Source organism: Antechinus flavipes, chromosome 2 (genome assembly GCF_016432865.1).
Source record: "Antechinus flavipes isolate AdamAnt ecotype Samford, QLD, Australia chromosome 2, AdamAnt_v2, whole genome shotgun sequence".
Taxonomy (NCBI): Eukaryota; Metazoa; Chordata; class Mammalia; order Dasyuromorphia; family Dasyuridae; genus Antechinus; species Antechinus flavipes.
The window spans coordinates 439770687-439793020 of NC_067399.1; the positions used below are offsets into that span (position 1 = coordinate 439770687).

The following is a 22334-nucleotide window of genomic DNA, read 5'->3' on the forward strand; positions in this document are numbered from 1 at the left end:
GACCAGCAGGATGATTTCAGAAAGGCCTGGAGAGACTTACAGGAACTGATGCTGAATGAAATGAGCAGGACTAGGAGATCATTATACACTTCAACAAAAATACTATATGATGATCAATTCTGATGGATGTGGCTCTCTTCAACAATGAGATGAACCAAATCAGTTCCATTTGTTCAATAATGAAGAGAACCAGCTACACCCAGCGAAAGAACTCTGAGAAATGAGTGTGAGCCACAATATAGCATTTCCACTCCCTCTGTTTTTGTCTGCCTGCATTTTTGACTTCCTTCTCAGGCTATTTTTACCTTATATCTAAGTCTGATTTTTCTTGTGCAGCAAAATAATTGTATGGATATGTATACATATATTGTATTTAACATATACTTTAAAATATTTAATATGTATGGGTCTACCTGCCATCTGGGGAGAGCAGGGGAAGGAGGGGAAAAGTTGGAACAGAAGGTTTTGCAAGGGTCAATGCTGAAAAATTACCCATGCATATATCTTGTAAATAAAAAGCTATAATAATTAAAAAAAGAAAGGTTTATATTTTCCTTCTTCTCTCTTTAATACTGGAGGTTTTTGGAAGTTACAATTTTTCCCCTTCCTTTTCCTCTGTAAATATGATATCATGTTCCTTCAGTTACTTTTTCTCTTTTTTTTCCTTTCCTTTTCTTTTTTTTTTAAAGAGTGGTCCTGTTTCCACAGGTTCTTTTGCCTTCCTTCATCTCTCCTCTGGTTTGTTACCTCTTTCCCCTTTGGGGATAATGTTGTCTTCTCTCCAGCTTTTATCTGGTTCTTAACCCTTTTTTTTCCCTCTCAGTCAAGTAGATTTCACCTTCTCTCCTCCCACAAATCCTGTTTTTTAGTTATTTAAATTTCTTTTTTTCGCATCCCTTTCCAAAAGGAATTCTTTCACTCTCTGTATTATCCATCCTCTCTGCCTATTCTAGACCTTTATTCTCTAATTTATGTCCCCTACATTTTTTTGGTTTCTTTTTATGTTCCTGCAGCAGTCTTGAATAACTTCTCTTACATTAGATAGTCAATTCAAGACCTTTCCCAATTTCTGTTTCTAATAAAGAAACTCCCCTCCTAACCCTGGTATCAATACCAAATCTGAGCTGAAATGTCCCTACATCTGGAACTAATTACCTATTGTCTAGCAAGCCACTTTTTATGATACAAAACTGCCGTACTTGAACTCCAACTTTGTTCTAGCCCTAACATGACTCCTTCCCCTTCAAAGTAGTTGTTTCTTGAATCCATGGTAATGAACCTCTGTCCATAATGCTATTTATTGTACATGTATATACTTTTTGAGGAATATACATGAAATGATGAAGGGCTGAATGAATGGCATATGAATGTGATCGAATACTACTGTGTTGTAAGAAAAAAAGAAATGAATGATTTGAAAGAGACATGGAAAGGCTTATGTGAACTGATGCATAGTGAAGTAAAAAGAACCAGAAGAACAAAACAAGTGAAAAATCTAAGTAGAATCAAAAGGACAATTCATACAACAATAATAATATAAAAACAATCTTGAACACTATAAAAACTATGATCATTACAATAGTCATCCATGATTTCAAAGAACTACTAAAGATGAAACACTATACACCTTCCCCCAGAGAGGTGATAGATTTAATATGCAGAATGTGACTTTATATTTTTGATTAGTTATTGACTAATAACATAATATTTAGCTTGACTATCATATTTATCACAAGGAGTTTATTTTTCTTTTCTCTCTTTTTTTTCAATGAGGTAGAAAGGAGAGAAAATAGAAGCTAATTTTAAAAATCAGTTAAAAATAGAAAGGTAAAGATGCTGGAATGATGCATACACTTTCATATTGTCAGTTTTGTTTAATTGTTTATGAGGCATCTAGATGGTGCCATTAGATAGAGTTCTAGGCCTGGATCAGGAAGACCTGAAGTCAAATTCCTCAAGTACTTCCTATTGTATGACCTTAAGCAAATCATTTAGCTTCTATTTACCTCAGTTCCTCATTTATAAAATGAGGATTATGATAACAGCACCTATCTCCAATGGTGGTGAGGATCAAATAAGATAATAACTATAAAGCCTTCAGCATCGTGCCTGGTATACACTATATGTCATTTATATAAATGTTAATTATTAACTATTATTTTTTATTATGTTATTTATATAAATGTTAATTATTAACTACTATTATTCATTGGTTACAACATTTCACAAATAAGAGATAATCTATAAATATTGTAATATAAACTACATCAATAAAACTTTAAAAATAAATACTAGTTTTGCTATTCTTTACTTATGTGACCTGGATAAGCCATTTTGCCTTTCTAAGCCCCAGTTTTCTCATTTATAGAATGAATGGGTTGGAGTCTATAATTTCTAAAGTCCTTTCCGACCTGTGAAATTCAAAGCAATAAGTCTCAACTATGTCATTCTCATTTCAACTGGTTTAATGCAATAACCTTTATCTCTCCCTCTCTCACTGATTCTCTATCCCATTCCTTTCAAAGGCTGTTATAAACTTTCTCTTCTCCCAGGTAGCCTTCCAAACTTCTCCTCTTCCCATTCTACCAACCAAGAAACTCATCTTATACTTTACTGACAAAATAGAAGCCATTTAATATGAGCTCCCTATTGTCTTCTCTTAATATTATTTGCCATTCTCTAGCTTCCTATTTTGGTCTTTTTAGTCTGATAAAGAGGTAGCTCTTCTCCTTACCCACATATTCATGATGCTATGCTCCGTCCACCTTCTTTAGCAGACTGACTTCTTTAATCAACCTCCTTCTATTTGATCTTCAACATCTGTTGGTTCCTTCTCAATAATAACTATGTCCAGATTTTACCATCTTTAAGAAACCCACATTAGATTCTACCATGCCCTTAAGCTGTATCTTTTTTCCTTTTCTGTAAAGTATGGGCTAGCTCTCTGGAGGCCTCAGGGTCAGCAAGAGTCAGGATGAATTAAAGTCCTTAGTCTTTAGGGAGAGAAGTGAAGGAGGCAGGCAAGCAGAATCCTTGATTCTGGAGTCTGGAGTCACCAACTTCTCTCCTATTTGTTCTGCTGCCAAGTGACTCTGGCCCCTCTTCCCCTACCCTCCAATCCTTGCCTCCTATTATCTTAACACCAAACATTCAGCAAGCACCAATGGTGAGAAGAGCCATTTATCCAAATATATGCCAATAGAGTCATTGTCTCACATCGAATAAGTAATTAGCCTTAATTACTCAGTTATCTGATTCAAGCATTTTGAAGTTTTAGCCCTCTCCACTTTTCGTTATCCAACTTTCTAGAAAAAATTATCTATCCTTTCTACTTCTATTTCTTCCACCTTCACTTCTCAATCTTTTGGAAGTTAACCTCTAATGTCATCATTCAAAAAAAAAAAAAAGTTCTCTCCAAAGTTGCCAATGATCTCAATTTCCCAATTGAATGGCTTTTTCTCAAAAAACATTTTTTTTAAAAACCTTTGTAGTATTTGATCCCCCAGATACCTTTTCCTCTCTGGGTTTTTGTGACTGCTTTCTCTTGATTCTCCCATTTTTCTGACTACTTCCCAATCTCCGTTGCTAGCTCATCTTCATCTCACTCTACCTAAATATGGACATTCCCCAAATATCCAATCTAAGCCTTCCTTCTCTCCAAACACTCTTACTTGATGATTTACCTTACTCCCATAGATTTAATCATCCTCTCTATCCAGATGACTCCCAGATCTATAAACCCTGCCTTAGTCTCTTTCTTGAACTCCATCTAGTCTCATATCATTAACTATCTAATGGATATTTTGAACTGAATATCCCATAAGCATCTTAGATTCAATATATCCAAAACAGAACTTACTATCTTTACTCCAAAACTCAGCCTTCTTTCACATTTCCCTATTCTATAGAAGACACCACTATCCTTCATGTCTTCCAGGTTTGCAACTTTGGTGTTATCCTCAATTCTTCACTCAAGTTGCCTAATCATATTGCCAAATCTTTTCATTTTAACTTCACCAACATTGTCACATTCCCCTTCTCCCTATTCACATGTCCAACACTCTAATTCATGCTCTATTTACCTGTTGCCTGGACTATTTCAAAGGCCCCCTAATTGTTCTTCCTGGTGTCAAGTTTCTCCCCACCAACATATCTTCCACATATATGCCAAAGTGATTTTCTTTAATTTTAAGTCTAATCATGTCTCTCCTCAGTCATTAAACTCTAGTAACTTCTATTGCCTTTAAAAGAAAATAAAAATTTCTGCTTGGCATTCAGAACTGGGTCTTACAATATAGTCCTAATTATATCTTTTCAGGTTTATTATATATCTCACCCTGACTCCCCTACTCTATGGTCCATTCAAAATATCTATCTTACTATTTTTAACACTTGGCACTTTGCCTCCGATTTCCATGTCTTTTGATTGTTCTTCATGTTTGGAATAAGCTTCCTTACCTACCTCCAATTTTTAGAAGCCATTTCCTTTAAGACTTAGTTCAAGGCACTGATATATTGTTGGTGGAATTGTGAATACATACAGATGTGAATACATGTGGAGAGCAATCTGCAACTATGCTCAAAAAGTTATCAAAATGTGCATGCCCTTTGATCCAGCAGTGTTTCTACTGGACTTATACCCCAAAAAGATACTAAAGAAGGGAAAGGAACTTGTAGGTGCAAAAATGTTTGAGGCAGCCCTTTTTGTAGTGGCGAGAAACTGGATACTGAATGGATGCCCATCAGTTGGAGAATGGCTGAATAAGCTGTGGTATATGAATGTTAAGGAATACTATTCTGTAAGTTAGTAACTATTCTGTAAGATAGTAACTATTCTGTTCTGTAAGAAATGACCAGCAGGATGATTTCAGAAAGGCCTGGAGAGACTTACAGGAACTGATACTGAATGTAATGAGCAGGACCAGGAGATCATTATATACTTCAACAACAGTGCTATATGGTGATCAATTCTGATAGATGTGGCTCTCTTCAACAATGAGATGAACCAAATCAGTTCCATTTCAATAATGAACTGAACCAGCTACACCCAGAGAAAGAACTCTGAGAAATGAGTGTGAGCCATAACATAGCATTTCCACCCCCTCTGTTTTTGTCTGCTTGCATTTTTGACTTCCTTCTCAGACTATTTTTACCTTATGTCTAAGTCTGATTTTTCTTTTGCAGCAAAATAACTATATGTATATGTGTGTGTGTGTGTGTGTGTGTGTGTATATATATATATATATATATATATTGTATTTACCATATACTTTAACATATTTAACATGTATGGGTCTACCTGCCATCTGGTGGAGGCGATAGGAGGAAGGAGGGGAAAAGTTGGAACAGAAGGTTTTGCAAGGGTCAATGTTGAAAAATTACCCATGCATATATCTTATAAATAAAAAGCTATAATAATAATATAAATAAATAAATCAAAATAACTAATCCAAAAAACAAAACAACAACAACCAAAAAAAACTTGGTTCAAGGACCATATTTAACAAAAAATCTTTCATTAGCTTCTTAGCTGTTTAGTGTTCTCCTCCCCCAAACTACTTTGTATTTATTTTGCATAATCTTTTATATGTACAGATTAACCCCTTTGATGGAATGGAAGCTCCTTAAGAGTAAAGACTGCTTTACTTTTGTCTCTGTACATTCATCACCTAGCATACTGCTTGGTAAATAGAAGCCTGTTAATGAATGATGAGACTGGGCAATTACTTTCTCATCTCTTTCAGTTTCTCCAACTATAAAATGAAAGGAATGGGTTAGAAGATTTTAAACTTCCTTTTATCTCTGACATTCTATGAGCTAGTTTCTCTTATATCATAAAAAGGAGAAGAGGAAGACTGAAACTTCATAGAAAACCTATTGAAATATTTTCTCATCACCTGAATCCCAAGGCCCCAGAAAATTGGCCATTTACAGCGTTTCAATTCTGAGCTGGCTGCTGGCATTACTGGAAATCACCCACCTGAAAAAAGCCCCCTGTGGCAGCAAATTGTGTAGGTATTCTTGAGTTATATCTCTACAAGATATCTGCCCAAGGAGACATTTTTGGTGAAAAAAAAAAAAGTTTTTTTCATCTAAAAGTATAGATATTCCATTAGAAGCAGAAAGTAATGGTCTGAACTTTAAAGAAAAAAGCTAAGATTCTACTAGCAGTTATTGAAGAAAAAAACCTTTTAAGTTGGGATTTGTTGATTTGACTATGATTCACTTTTTGGGAAACCAATAGTCCTTGCATGTTATCTGTGCTATATTCCTCTGGATAGGCTTACTAATATCATGAGTTTTAAAGAAATATCAATAATTTAGACTCAAATTACTACAACCCCAAATTAGACTAATGACTTGTATTTTGTAAGGATATGCTGAATTTTACAAGTCTAGTCTTATTGAGGACTATTCAAGGAAAAAGCAAAGAAAGATTTAAGATTCAATCTCAGTTCCTAATGTAGCTATGGAACATCACTCTATGATCCTGGAGTAGAAAGTTGACTAAAGATATAGATCATTGTGTAAATAGGTTGACCTTTTTTTTTTTCTTTCATTGTGCTTGTTCTTAGCACATAGTCCCAGAAGATAGGGTGCTACTGGCATTTCTCAACTAAAGACTGGTATGCCACTTACTTAGTCTCCACTACTATCACTAAAAGGGGAGTGAGGGGCACTTTGGGACAGTTACTTTTTTCTCCCACTTTCTAAGGCTTCCCTAAGGCTACTGAGACCACTATTACTGATGCTGAAGCATCAGGCAGATTACAGACCTCCCATGCCAATATAGTCTGCATAGCCTAGTTATGAAAACCCCCCATTCCCTTTCTTCCCTGATCCCATTACTGGCTCTCTCCATTAGGAGTTTGGAACAAGGAAAGAGGATATATGTCTACCACAAATTTTGAAGAAAAAATTGAGTGAGAGGTGATACAAAGGTTAAACAACTGTTTTAATGGCCATGGCAAAGAGTCAAAATCTACTTCAGTACCAGATAGGAGTCTGGGGGACTTTGAGGACACACTTGACAGCTGAGACATATAAAACTGATCTAATTTGGAGACAGAGGAACAATTTCTAATGCATCAATTTATGCATCAGAATATACATAGAATGGGGTAGAGTTGAAAGAGATGGTAGATAGGAAAAATACCTACCGAGCTCGCAATGATAAAATATTATAATAGGATTTTCTGGTAAAAAGAAAAAAGAAAAAAAAATATGACAAACAGATATGTATGATAGTTCTTTAAAAAATCAATAGTCTCTACATGAACTGATGCTAAGTGAGGTAAGGAGAAGTGAGAGAACATTGTACACAGCAACAACAAGATTATGTGATGATCATCTGTAATAGACTTAGCTCTTTTCAATAATGAGGTGATTCAAGTCAGTTCTAATAGACTTATGATGGAGAAAGCCATATGCAACCAGAGAGAGGACTGTGGGAACAAATGTGGATCCCAGCATAATGTTTTCACCCTTTGTTGTTGTTATTGTTTGCCTGCTTAATTTTTTTTTGTTCTCTTTTTTTTTCCCCTTTTTGGTCTGATTTTTCTTGTGCGGTATGATGAATGTGGAAGTATGTTTAGAAGAAATGAACATGTTTAACTTATATTGGATTACTTGCTGTCTAAAAGAAGAGGTAGGTAGGGAGGGAGAAAAATATGCAACACAGGTTTTTGCAAGGGGTCAATGTTGAGAACTATCTTTATATGTATTTTGAAAAATAAAAAGCTATTATTAAAAAAAAACACTAAAAAAAAAAAATCAAGTCTCCTTTGTCCCTTGATTCACAAAGATTGGATGGGAAAATATGCACCAGAAAGGAATTACTTTATTTTTCCATAATATGGTAAACTTTGGTGTTCTAGGAAATTCTATAAGGCTATAAATGTAGAAAAGATATTGATCTGTATTGGGAGAATTTCCTCATCTAAAAATTGCCTATTATGAGATCACTGCCTAATCTCTGTTCCTATTATTATCCTAAGATACAAGGTACAGTATGTGAAATTTAGAAGAAAACAATTTCCATGCAAAAACTAGTCAAAGAAAACCACATTTCTCTTCAAATTACTTTCTTTTTCTCTAAAATGGAGATCAGACAATTCTCAGATGAAGAAACTGAAACTATTTCTAGCATATGAAAATATGCTCCAAATCATTATTAATCAGAGAAATGCAAATTAAGACAACTCTGAGATACCACTACATACCTGTCAGATTGGCTAGAATGGCAGGGAAAGATAATGTGAAATGTTGGAGGGGATGTAGGAAAACAGGGACACTGATACATGGTTGGTGGAATTGTGAACACATCCAGCCATTCTGGAGAGCAATTTGGAACTATGCTCAAAAAGTTATCAAACTGTGCATACCCTTTGATCCAGCAGTGTTTCTACTGGGTTTATACCCCAAAGAGATACTAAAGAAGGGAAAGAGACACACATGTGCAAAAATGTTTGTGGCAGCCCTATTTGTAGTGGCTTGAAGCTGGAAAATGAATGGATGCCCATCAATTGGAGAATGGTTGAGCAAATTGTGGTATATGAATGTTATGGAATATTATTGTTCTAAAATTAAGACCTGTTAACGAAGAGTTCTGTGAACATCTCTGTTAAACTGATGGGACTCCCCTTTCTGAAAATTGCTTTTGGGATAAATATAATTTCAGCTCCCTAAAGCAATTTCTTTCATGGTGCACTATCATAGCACCCCACTTCTAGTCATCATCGCAAGCTTTAAGTGGGTCTTTTGTTCTTAAATAAGTTTTTGTTCAATGGACTCACGAGTTTTCTTTATCAACCGAATACAAAATTTCTCCCAGCAAATAACTTAGTCTCTATTAAAAAAGATGCCTAAAAGTAGCTCTTTATAGAAGTCTTTACCTGGCATATTCTGTCTTCAGGGAAAGAAGAGTGCATTGATCATATCCCCCTTTAATCATACCTCTCAAAAATGAAGGCTTTGCCTCTAATTGCGCTCTCTCTCTCTCTCTCTCTCTCTCTCTCTCTCTCTCTCTCTCTCTCCCTTTCTCTCTCTCTCTCTAGTTTTCCTTGCCTCACTTGTGGGCTCTCACAAGTAGGAAATAACTTTTTGGCCAAACAACAGGCTGTAAGATGAGCCTTCTCAATACATTTCTGAATGCCCTAATCAGAGAAATATCTCCAATTGGAGATCTCCTGAACCAGTCATATTCTGTCCCTAACCTCTGTTTATTAGGTTTGCTTTCTTCTAGACTTCAGTCAATTCACCTTCAAATGATCCTCTATCAACCAGCTTCAGAGATCTGACTCAGAACCTACTGGATCTACAATCAGCTTCTGGCCTATCCTCAAGCTCGCTATCCCTCCAAATTGGGACCTTGTAGGATGAGATAGCTATGCCCATTCTAAGCAGGAAGTTACTTCAGAAGATGAGATCATCATCCCTACCCCAAAGGACTTTGGGCTTCATTTGTTTGGAGAGAAACTGATTGTTGGGGTGAATGGACAAAATACTATCCAGTGGCTGAGTGGGTCCCCAGTATGGTACAAACTGATCCTGTGCTAATCTCTGCCACTATGTCTTGGTAAGCAACTTTGTACCCCTATGGTGTCACTAAACTTTGGCTTCAGTTCATCTCTGTAACACTCTTTCCCTACAAGTCATTGTATTTCACTAGCAACTTCTAGACACTATTTTAACAAGTCTCTCTGTAGGCATCTAAAATTTCACTATCAATCTCTTGATCCCTTTCTATTTAGGGATCCCAATCTACTTTTCAAAAGATTTCTTTAGTAAATTAAAAGAGTGGGGAAATGATGAGGTCCTGAGTAACTAGGTGGGACTGAAGAAAGCCTGAAGTATTGATAAAAATTACTTTCTAAGGTGAGCAGGAAAGGGCAGTGATGGGGATCAATTTAACCTTATAATCCCACCCTCTGTGGAGGTCACGGGGTAATGTTTATGTCCAGTCAGAAATCCGGAGATTAAATTTCCCCTATAAAATTATCCATGGCCCATACCATCTTTGCTGAATCCCTTTTAGGATTTCAGCCCACCACGGCACTCTGCCTCATGGTGTCTTTCCCCTCACCCTCCATGTCACATGGTGTCTTTCCTCTCATTTCTGATCATACCTTTTGTCTTTCTTCTTCTTAAAACTAACTCTTCTAACTAACTAACTCTCTATAGATTTAGCCTGCCAGCTAAACGCATACTTCAATCTCATGGGGTATTCCTTTCTCCTGGTTAATTGTCTTTTCCATTATTAACTATTAAAACCCCTTTTTCTTGCTAACTATATGTTCTCAACTCTATTTCATATTTGCCATTCCTAGTCTATATTATATATCTCATTTTGTCTGTAAACTCTTCTCCTAAATAAAGTACTTTTTGCAAAAGAGAATGGCCATTGTGAATTCTTCACATGACCTAACTCCAACATTTTTTGTTTGCATCAATCTTACCATTTGGTGCTGAAACTCAAACACATCATTTGGAACTAGGAACTGCTACCCTGAAGACATCATTTGGTGCTCTCAATTGCTCTCAATCACATTAGGATTAAGCCATTTAAATCACAAGTTTACTTTTAGGAGGGAGGATCAAGATTTGATGAAAGTAGAAAGTGAACAGAGTGTTGAGGGAGAGAATCAAAAAAAAAAAAAACAAACCCAAATAGCTAGGTTTCACAGGGCCCTGAGTTACTGGTTTCATAGGATTTTTAACTGGAGTACCTGGGCTGCTGTGCTCAGTCTCTTCATTAGCTACGCGCATCAATGCATCCAACACTAGGGCATTATCCAGCCATGTGTACCATTCCTCTAGCTCTTGCAAGAAACTGGAGGTGCCTGTACTTTCAGACACTTTTCTTGTTGCTAGCTTGCAGAGGCGCTCAATAAAACCTGGAATATTCAGGAGCGTTGCTGCAAAAAGAAAAGAAAGCAGTAAAACTTCATAATTAAGAAAACTGGATACACAGAGGAGGAATACCACCCCTAAATTCTTCAAGCATGAAAGAAATTCCTTTCTAACAGTTTGACAGGAAATGACTTATTTGGAAAGAGACCAAATTTACTAAGACAAAATAGCTATTTTATACCAAAATTCCGAGTCAACTTAAGATGGCAAAAGAGGTATAGTACTTAGCTTTTCAACTGATTTACCTACTTTGTTGAATGAATAATTGCCAAATTTATTGATGATAGTCTAATTAGGAACATTAATACCTTCTGTTCAAGTTTATCATCTAATTAAGAATCATCTGTTCTTCTCTCCTATATCTAGTCATATTTCTTTTGAACTCATTTCTGACAATAGCTACCAAAGATCTTAATCTTTTTGGCACCTTTACAAAAAGTGTAAACCAAAAACCAAAATATTACAAATGTGTACTTTGTGAAAACCATCTTTGGGTTATGGATATTAACTTGTATTGGGGATCTCCTACACTCCTATTTACAATCCACATCATTCACTTTGTCAACTGTCTTATAATTATTTAAATGTTTAATTGCATTAGTCTTGACTCTCCATCAAATTTGGCTTTTGCATATAATGGCTGGGAATGTTCCTAAAACATCTCCCTAACTCCCAAAGCATCCAACACTGTATTAGGCACACTTAGAATTCTACAATGTGATAATTGCAAGAATCTTAAAAGTGATCTGGTCTAACTCATTGACTCAGTTCCTATAGTGCAGCAAAAGGTTAAGATAAACAGTCAACTACCATTACCTTCAGGAACTAGGCTAGGATGATAAAGCCAAGGAACAGATAGGAACAGATGGAAACAGTTGCCAAGTTACAAGCTGCAGTAAAAATAAGATGAGTGGGTCATGCAAGGTGCATGTGGACAAGAATGGAACAACAGAACAGCAGCTAATAATCATGAAACCAAGAAGCCAGTCAGGAGGAAGCTCAAATAGGCCATTATAAAGAAATGGATAGGCTGATACCTGACAATATATGCCTGCCTATGATTTCCCTTTGTAAACTAGTTGGGGCACAAAGGCCATGTACTCTTCTGTTCAATAAGCATTTATTATGTTCTTTTTCAACTTAAGGGGAATGGACCAACTGGAATATAGGGATTGAATACCAAATAAATTTGGTGGAACGATTATCAGATTCACTGATGGCTTGGTCTGCACAGAAGATTATACATTAAAGGTTTATGAAGATCCACTACAGGACAACCTTAGCATATTACCCAGTGACAAAGGAATCAAGAAATCATACAAATGTTTTATCCATCAACACAACTGGGGCAAAGGTGATTGAATATCCTAATTGGGCCTGATCTACCATAAGAAATCTACATAAAGCAAAAGAAAATAATGAAGAGGGTAGGCTGAGTGTTAAACTGTAAACATGGACAGCTTTGAATGTGAGTACATCCATTCACATTGGATATTCTCTTGGGCAATATATTTTAACTACATCCATGAAATCTGTACTCTTCTGAATTGTTCACATGTGCCTTGCACTTTTTGCATTTCACTTTTCAAACTAGGAATTGCTACCTCACCTCAATCACAATAACATGTAATTTAGTAGCTTAAGAGGAAGCTAGACTATCCATTGCTAGACTATACTACAGATTTTAAAAAGTCCTTTTTCAGACTGAGGACTTTGTTTCTGATTAGCACTATTTCAGCTTTCTAGGGAAATAATGGAATGTCTACTCTCATTTTCACAAGACAACCCTTTAAATCTCTGAAAGCAATCATGTTTCCTGTAGTGTTCCCTTTTACAAATTAAACATCAGTAGTTCTTCAATCAGTCCTTAAGTATATAGTTTCTAAATCCCTTCAGAATCCTATCACCCTCCTTAGGACACACCTTAGTTTGATACTCTTATTCTTGACATCATTCATACATATACCCCTTCCATATTTATGAATTCTGAAATACACTTATATGATCATAATTTATTGTTATTCCATCTCTTCCTTTGCCTTGAAATCCTAAATTCTGTTCTTCATTCTTATTAAATCCTCTCATTCTTCAGTTCTTTCTCAGGCCATCAGTCCTGCACCAGCTACACTCTTCTCCTTTCTCTATCATGGTCTTTTGGTTAAGCAGTTAGACTCTACACTGTTCTCAAGTCCCTTGACCTCTTATATTGCTACCAAATCTAAGCCTTGGATCACTCCTATCATCTGCTGCCTTTGTTCCAAAATATATGTACAGCTGAACAAAGGTGGGGAAAAATCATGATGCCATTCTGACGGGCATTTATGCTACATAAATTTGCATAATATGGCAAAACAATCCGTTTATACTTCCCTAATTAACTTACCATCCATTTGCCACAGCGGCTCTCTCATTACCCAAATGCCTTCTACTACTATTTCCTTTATCGTTGACTCACATGAAGTAGCCTTTTTCCTTAATAAGGCAAACCTTTTTTTCCCCCAGTTTTGAATATTTTAATTTTTTCCAATTACATGTAAAAACTAACATTCATTTAAAAAATTTTTACTCCTAAATTCTTTCTTTCTTTTTCCTCCCTCCCCTATTCCATCACTGAAAAGGTTAGCCTTAGAAAAGTTATACATGTGCAATCATGCAAAATACATTTCTATATTAGTGAAGCTGTTAAATAAAACTGACCAAAAAACAAAAACAAAAAAAATAAAGATTTAAAAAGTAGGAAAATAAGCTTCAGTTTGTTCTTTCTCTAAAGATGGATAGCATTTTTCATCATAAGTCCTTCAGAATTGTCTTGAATCATTGTATTTCAAGGCAAAACTCTACCTGCATAAGTGATTCTATTCCATCCCATCTTCTCTAGCAGACTTTCCTCTTATTATCACTACTCTCTTTTATTTTCAATTTCTCCTTGTCTATTGGCTGCTTTTCTACAGCCTTCTCTCTTTCAACCTCAAAACAAAAACAAAAACAAAAAAAAATTCATTCGATCTTCCCATCCTTACTAGCTACTGTTTCACATCTCTTCTCTATTTTGTGGCTAACCTCCTTAAGAAGACCATCTAAAATGGGTATGATTAACTTCCTTTTCTCTAGATCTTTTCAACTCTACAGTCTGGCTTCTCACCTCATCACTGAACTAAAACTGCCACCTCCAAAGTTACCAATGATCTCTTAATTGCCAAATCTAAGGTCCTTTTTTTTTTTTTTTTTAATTCTCATTCTTCTTGATTTCTCTGCAACCTCTAACAATCATTCTCTTCTCCCTGATACTCTCTTCTCACTAGATTTCTGTGACATAATTCTGTGATGACCGCATATTTTAAAATAAGCCGGAGTCAGAAATTCAGGTTAAGGGAAAATCTTCAATATTTATTCTCTGTGGAGGTGAAGAGGGATCGCGACAGCAATGTGAGCAGCTTCAACAGGAACCAGCCAGCAGACTCTTTCCACTTCTCTCCCCGCCCCTGTGCCTCCACTCACCAAAATCATCATTTCCTATTCAACACATCAGAACTTACACAAAGAATAGGCAGGGGCCATTCTTTCTCCAAGCATATATATTAATAGAGTAGGGTCCAATTACTATTTAGCCTCACATGCTTGGGACCTCAGTGCATCAACTCGAGCTTTAGCCCATTACATAATTCTATACTGATTTTCCTTCTACCTGTCTATTCTTTGTTGGAACTTTGTCCAGGTCATGTCAACTAAAGGTGGCTGTTTCCCCAGGACTCTATCCTGGGCTCTCTTCTGTCTATATATTATTTCACTTGGTGATCTCCTAAGTTCCCATGGTTTCAATAATTATTTCCATTTATACAGTCTCTCTCCTAAACTCCACATTCACACTGATAACTGCCTATCAGAAATCTCAAACTGGATGTCCTGTATATATTTTAAATTCAAAATGTCTAAAACTGAATTCATCATCTCTTCTCATAAACTTTCCCTCCATTCAAATGTCAGTGATTCCTTTCAAAAGCATCACTATTCTCTCAGTTACCAAGGTTTGCAACCTATGTGTCATTCTCGATTGCTCATTCTATTTCACCCTCCACAACCATTTGTTGCCAAGTGCTATTGCTATTATTTTCCTGACATCTTTCATGTCCCCTTCTCTCTTTTAGCACTGACACAATCCTGGGGCAGGTCCTTACTACCTCATACCCGGACTATTGCAACAGCCTAATGTCTCAAATCTTTCCTCACTCCAGTTCATCTTTCACTCAGCTGTCAAGCTTCCTAGAGTGCACATCCACCACATTACATCCCTATCCAATAAACTCCAGTGGTTTCCTATCACGTCCAGGATCAAATATAAAATCCTGTTTAACATTCAAAACCATTTACAACCTGGCTCCCTCTGATTTTTCTAGTTTTTTTTTTTAATACCTTACTTGTTACCCCTTCATCCCTACATAGTCTATGATCCAATGATACTGGTCTCCTTGCTATTCCTCAGAGATGGCTATCTCCAGACAATGGGCATTTTCACTGGCTGTCTCCCAGGCCAGAATATCTTCCTCCATATCTTTGTCTTCTGGCTTCTCTGGCTTTCTCCAAGATTCAGCTAAAACATTACTGTACACAAGAAGCCTTTCCTAATTCTCTTTAATGCTAATCCTTCAATCAACTGATTATTGTTCATTTATCTTGTATGTAATAACATATCTGTACACAGTTGTTTTCACATTGTATCCCCTTCAAGCTGTCTTTTACCTTTTGATCTTCAGCACTAACACAATACCTAGTAAGTGTTTAATAAGTGTTTACTGACTGTTTTAAAATGTAGGGAGTAGAATTGAGAACCATATTTAATGATGGAAAAAAACTGAAGGGAAATATAATTATTGCTATAGTTGTTCAGTCACTCAGTCATGTCCAAGTCTTTGGGATCCCATATGGATTTTCTTGGCAAAGATATTGGAATAGTTTGCCATTTCCTTCTCTAGTAGATTAGGCAAACAGCAATTAAGTGATTTGCCTAGGCTCACGTAGTTACTAAATTTATAAAGCCACATTTGAACTCAGATCTTCCTGACTCCAAGTTCAGCCCTTTATCAGTGACCTATCTAGTTTCTTCTAGTAAGGGAAATAAGATCGTTTTCTTCAAATAGTGTTCTATATAATGTATGTGTATTAGTAGTCTGAGATTGTATAATTTTTTGTAGCTCCTACACTACAATGGTAGCCCACATATTTGGCAAACTAAAATCCCCAGATCTTTTGCTTATGAATTGATTCCAAATCAAATCTCTTCCTTCCTCTCTTGCCAACAATAACTATCTGAATATCCCTGTAAGGGTTTATATCTATTCCTGATAAATTTGGGAGGCTATATGACATTGAGTATTATACTTAGAAGCAGAAGACAAGAGTTCAAATAATTGTTGCTAAAATTAGTAGCCTATGATATAAAACACTTTGCAAAACATTAATGCACTATATCAATGCTAATTGCTATTGTCATGTGTAAATTAATGGGTTTGGACAAGATGCTCTCTTAAGGAACCCTTTCAATTTTAAATTCTATTTTTTTCAACAATTCAATAAATGTATACAGTTTTCACCCATATGGCCAGAATACATGGAAATAATATGTTTGATTCAGGGCATTCTGTTTAAGGATCCTGGTGAGCTAAGAATAGGTAAACTAGGAAGCAGTTGGGTGACTCAGTGGATGAAGCTTTAAGCCTGGAGTCAGGAAGATCAAATCGAGCCTGATATTTACTAGCTTTGTGACTCCAGGGAAATAACTTACCCTCTATTTACTTTAACCTAGTGGAGAAAAATGGCAACACTCTAATATTTGTCAAGAAAACTCCTTGGACAATATGGTCCATAGAATTACAAGTTATACTCAACTGAACAACATAAAAAAGAAGTCAAGAGTATGTCTGAAGGAAAGTGATCAGCATGGCTAAGGACTGGAGATCATGTCACATTAATATCTGTTGAAGAACCTGGAGGTATTTAATCTGGAAAACAGAATTCTAAGAGGAGAGATGATAGCTGTTTTCAAGTATTTGAAAAGGGGGATTATGAGCTAGCGTGGTGCAACAGAGCTAAAGTAAGAATACTGGGTAGAAACAGCAATGAAGTAGATTTTGGCCACATGCAAGGGAATTTCTCTCTTGAATGAGATATTAAACATGTTCAAAAGTAGAACTGATTATTTGGGAGGTAATAGGTTTCCCCTAAATGGAAGTATTTGAGTAGAGATGAATAATTACTTGTTGGTTATATTGTGGTAATGATTTGTATTCAGCTACGGATTGGACAAGATGGCGTTAGAGGTCCTTTTGAACTATGTCAATCTATGAAGTGAATATTTTCAACAACTGTTTTATACCCCCGTAATAGCTAAATAGTAAAGTAGACCAGGAAAGACTAGATAAGCAAAAATCAGAAACCATTCACTTTAATAATCCTATGTTCCATAAATCTGAGAACATCATCATGTTGGGGAATCTCTCTATTTGACAATAATAGCTAAGAAAACTGGAAAGTAATTGAAGAAAAAGAGGCATTTCTTGTACAGTATCCTCTGGATGACACTTGCCTTAAACACAAAATGTTACATCATTTAAAAATGGCTGAGCGTATCCTTTCTGACAATGGCTAGCAAAGCATTTTTTCTAAAAAATATATTTTTTTTATTTATTTCACTAACCATTTGTCAGTTACTTATAAAATTTTTTTAACATTCATATTTTTAAATTATGAGTTACAAATTCTCTCTTACCTTTCCTCCACCCACTGAAAAGACAATCAACATATCTATTATACATGTGAAATCATGCAAAATATACTTCCATATTAGCCATGTTATATACACACACACACACATACACATACACCCTCAACCCCAAGAAAAATCTGTTTCAACCTGCACTCAGAATTTATCAGTTCTTTCTGAATCCTCTGGAATTGTCTTGGATTATTGTTTTGATCAGTAACTCAGTCTTTCTTATTTATTAAATTCTTATATTGCTGTTACAGTGTAAGATGATCTCCTGTTTCTGCTTACATCACTTTCAGTTCATATATAATTTCCCAAGTTTCTTCTGTCACTTTTGTAGCACAATAGTATTTTATCACAATCATATACTACAATTTGTTGTAGCAATTTCCCAAATGATTGGCATCTTCTCAATTTTTGTCACCACAAAAAGTGCTGCTATATTGTTTATATATATATATATATATATATATATATATATATATATATATATATATATATAAACAATATAGCAGCACTTTTTGTGGATATATATCCTTTTCCTTTTTCTCTGATCTCTTTGGGATAGAGAACCAATAGTGATTCACCTGTAAAATAAAGATACTTTCTAAGGATCCCTTTCAATTCTAAATTCTACTTTCAACAACTCGATAATTTATATAGATTTCCACCAATATGGTCAGAGTACATGGAGAATAATATATATGGGTATAAATATGGGTATATCTTTTGGTGTAGTTTCAAATTGTTCTCCAGAATGATTAGCCAATTCACAACTCTATTAACAATTCATCAGTATCCCCATTTTTCCATATTTCCTCTAGCATTTGGCATTTTCCTTTTTTGTCATGTTAGCCAATCTGATAGGTACAGGATGATATCTCAGAGTTGTTTTAATTTGTATTTTTCTAACCAATAATGATTTAAAGCATTTTTTAAAAATTGGAAACTTTGATATCTTCTTCTGAAAATGGCTTATTCAGATCCTTGGACCATTAATTGGGGAATGGCTTAAATTTTTGTAAATTTGGCACCATTCCCAATGTTTGAGAAATAAGGCTTTTATAACAGAAACTTAATATAAATTTTTCCTCCAGTTTCCTAATTTTCTTCTAATTTTGGCTGTATTAGTTTTATTTGCATAAAACCTTTTTAATTTCATGAAATCACAATTACCATTTTACTTCCTGAGATCCTCTAACTCTTCCCTTATCCAAAAATTTTAGTTAGATTTTTCCATGCTTACGGAAGCATTCTTAATCAAACATGGGATGGAAACAGTCAAAAAAGAGAAACGAGATCATACAAAATATAAGAAACTGAAAAGTCTTTACATGAACAGAATCAATGTAGCTAAAATAAGGGAAACGATTGAGTATAGGGGAAAAAAAAAACACAAGAAACTTCCCAACTTTTCCACCAAATACCTTTGATAAAAAAACTGATATCCAAGACATTGAAAGAATTAACATAAATATGTAAGACCAAGAGCCATTCCCCAATGTATATGTGGTCAAAGGATGTGAACATTTAGGATTATAGATTAAAGCTGGAAAAAACCTCAGTGTCTAGGCCAAAATTCTCATATTACAGGAAACAGGACCAAAAACGTGAAGTGACTTGTTAAAGTCACAGAGGCATTTGTCGCTATAAGGAAATGACTTGAATCAAGGTCCCATGATTACAAAGTCCATTGACCTACAGTGTATATCTTAAAATAATAACAAAATAAACTGCATATTAACAATAATATGGCCAATAATTTTGTGATGGATAATGCCATCACTATCCAGAGAGAGAATGACAGAGACTAAATGTAGATCAAAAAATAGTACTTTCATCTTTGTTGTTGTTAGTTTGCTTTTTTTCTTTCTCATTTCTTTCCCTCTTTGATCTGATTTTTCTTGTGCAGCATGATGTGGGGATATATTTGGAAGGATTGTGCAGGTTTAACCTATATTGGATTGCCTACTGTATAGAGGAGGGGGGAAAAATTTTTGGAACACAAGGTTTTGCAAGGTGATTTTGAAAACTATCTTTATATGTATTATGAAAAATAAAAAGCCATGATTATTTTTTACAAAAGAAAGAATAAAAATAGAAATAGATCATGGTAAGAAAAAAATGGTATTTTTTGGTTCACTAATAAAAGAAATAAAAACCAAAACAATTATCAAATTTCCTTTCATACCCAACAAATGACCAAAAATGGAAATAGTCAACAGTGACTAAGTTGTGGGAAGATAATTATAATAAAATACAATGTAGGTGAAACTGAAAAACTGGTTCAAATATTCTGGAATTCAGTACTTAAGTTCACTAGAAAGGAACTAACTTCTATACTTTTTAATCCAGATATTTCCCTGTTAAGCACAGACTTCAAGGAGATAAAAAGCAGAAAGAAAAGTTCCATATATGCCAAAACAATCTTTGTAGCACTTTCTGTTGTAGCCAAAAAAAGAAAAGAAAAGAAAAGAAACAAAGGAGGTACTCACTAATTGGAGAATGGCTTAACAAACTGTGGTACATAAAAGTAATGAAATATTATTGATGGAAACTCAGGATCAGCTTGTGGGCTGATTCAGCTTATTCTCAGGAATTGCCAAAGTGAGAATCATGGTCAGGTCAGTCTGGTTAACATCTTTAAAAACAGCCATAACATCTTTGAGACAACCTTGATGTGAACTTCCCAGACTGTCTTGTTAAGCATAGAATGATGAGAAGCTACAGCTTACTTCAACCTAGATGGGAAACTGAAATTTCCCAGATTATTTTTATGACAGTCTCAACATCTCAATATATATCATTTATTTCTCCCTTCTTTCCCTAAGACCTTAAAAGTTGTACACCTCGAAAAGCAAATTGTTCATTCTGTATGACTGCCTAGGCTAGATGTATTTACTTAAGCCTATGTGCTATACCTGTAAAATAATAAACCTTTGTAGATGAATGCCCATAACCTAATTTCTTTATGCTGTGAACCAAACTTCTATAATACTATTGTTATAATATTCTTCTACAATTATGCTCTCCCAAATCTGTTTCATATTACCACTTCTATCAAACACCATTTTTTTAAAAAAAAACAATTCATTATTGTGACAAAAGAAATAATGAAGTGAAGAATTCGAAGAAATATGAAAAGCAGAATATAAATTGATGGAGAATGTACCAACTAAGGAAAGCAATATATGCAATGACAGATGAGAGACAACAATATAAACGGAAAACAAAAACAAAAAAAAAAAATGAAAGCAAATTCTGGATGATTATAATGCCAAAACTTGGCCTTGGAGAAGAAAAAAATCCTCTATCAAAAACTTAAATAGAGATAATAAAGCAAACCATTAAGCCATCAATCAACCAACAATAAGCCAGCAGGCCCTGCAGAAGCAAAGACTATAATGAAAACTATTTTTCCTTAAAGTTCTATCCTCCTCCATTTATATTATCCTTGATGATACTATCTATTGGTTGTCAGGCCACTCCTTTTCTTTCTCAAAGAATTCAGTACATAGCTCAACCTTCTTCTCCATCCCAACCTTATTCTCAGAGACTTCATATCCATATGATATCTGTGAAAGACATAGCTACTCTGATCAATATGATGATCCAAGATAATTCTGAAGGACGTGTGATGAAAAATGCTATACAACTCCAGAGAGAAAGCTGATGAACTCTGAGTACATATTGAAATTTATAATTTTTTTCACTTTATTTTTCTTGTTCTTTTTGTGTGATACGGCTAATATGAAAATATGTTTTGCATGATTTCACACTTATTATATCATATTGCTTGCCTTCCCAATGATGAAAGAAGGGGCTAGAGGGAAAGAATAAGGAACTCAAAATTAAAAAAAATATTTTTTAAAAGAGCACTTAAAATAAATAAATAATAAATAATTTCTAAAAAAATATTCATATTATGTTCCCTCAAACACCCTGGCCTTCCAAATATCAATCTCTTCAACCAAATGTCCTATCTAGGCCACACTCAGAATCAAAACTTACATTATCCAAAATTATTCAACCTCTACTTTGAGATTTGCACCTCTGATTAAAATATCCATTTTCTTTTTAAATAATCACTCTTTTTTGTTTTTCCTAATAAATCAACACCTCCAAACAGAATCAAATCAATCAGTCAATTAATCAATAAACATTAATTAAGTGTCTATTATGTGCCAGGCACTGTTCTAAGAATGAGGAATAAAAAAGAGGCAAAAGACAGTCCTTGTCCACAAGGAGCTTAAAATCTAATAGGGGAGACAACATACAAACAAATACATATAATGTAAGTGCTGTTGTTATAGAGTCATTTTTCAAAAGGTTTGACTCTTTGTGATCTCATTTAGGGTATTCTTGGCAGAAATACTGGAGTGGTTTGCCATTTCCTTCTCTAGCTCATTTACAGATTAGGAAACTGAGGCAAACTGGGTTATATGACTTGCCCAAGGTCATATAGCTAGTAAATGTCTGAGGCCAGATTTGAATTCAGGAAGCTGAATCTTCTAGCTCCAAGCTCAGTATGCTATCCACTTCCACACCTATTGTAGGCAAGCTATATACAATATAAGTGTGAAAAAATTAACATAGGGAAGGAACTAGAGTAAAGAGGGTATGAAGAAGGCTTCCAGTACAACAAGGGATTTTGTTGGGACTT

At 35.0% G+C, this 22334-nt stretch overlaps 1 protein-coding gene across 1 annotated transcript in view; it reads right to left on the reverse strand.

Moving 5' to 3' along the window:
* Positions 1-22334, reverse strand: part of TRPC4AP (transient receptor potential cation channel subfamily C member 4 associated protein) — an 86966-nt gene that overhangs the window by 28533 nt on the left and 36099 nt on the right. The window contains exon 8 of the mRNA XM_051979182.1: positions 10728-10916. Coding sequence (XP_051835142.1) covers positions 10728-10916 — 189 coding nt within the window. The remainder of the gene's footprint in view (positions 1-10727; positions 10917-22334) is intronic.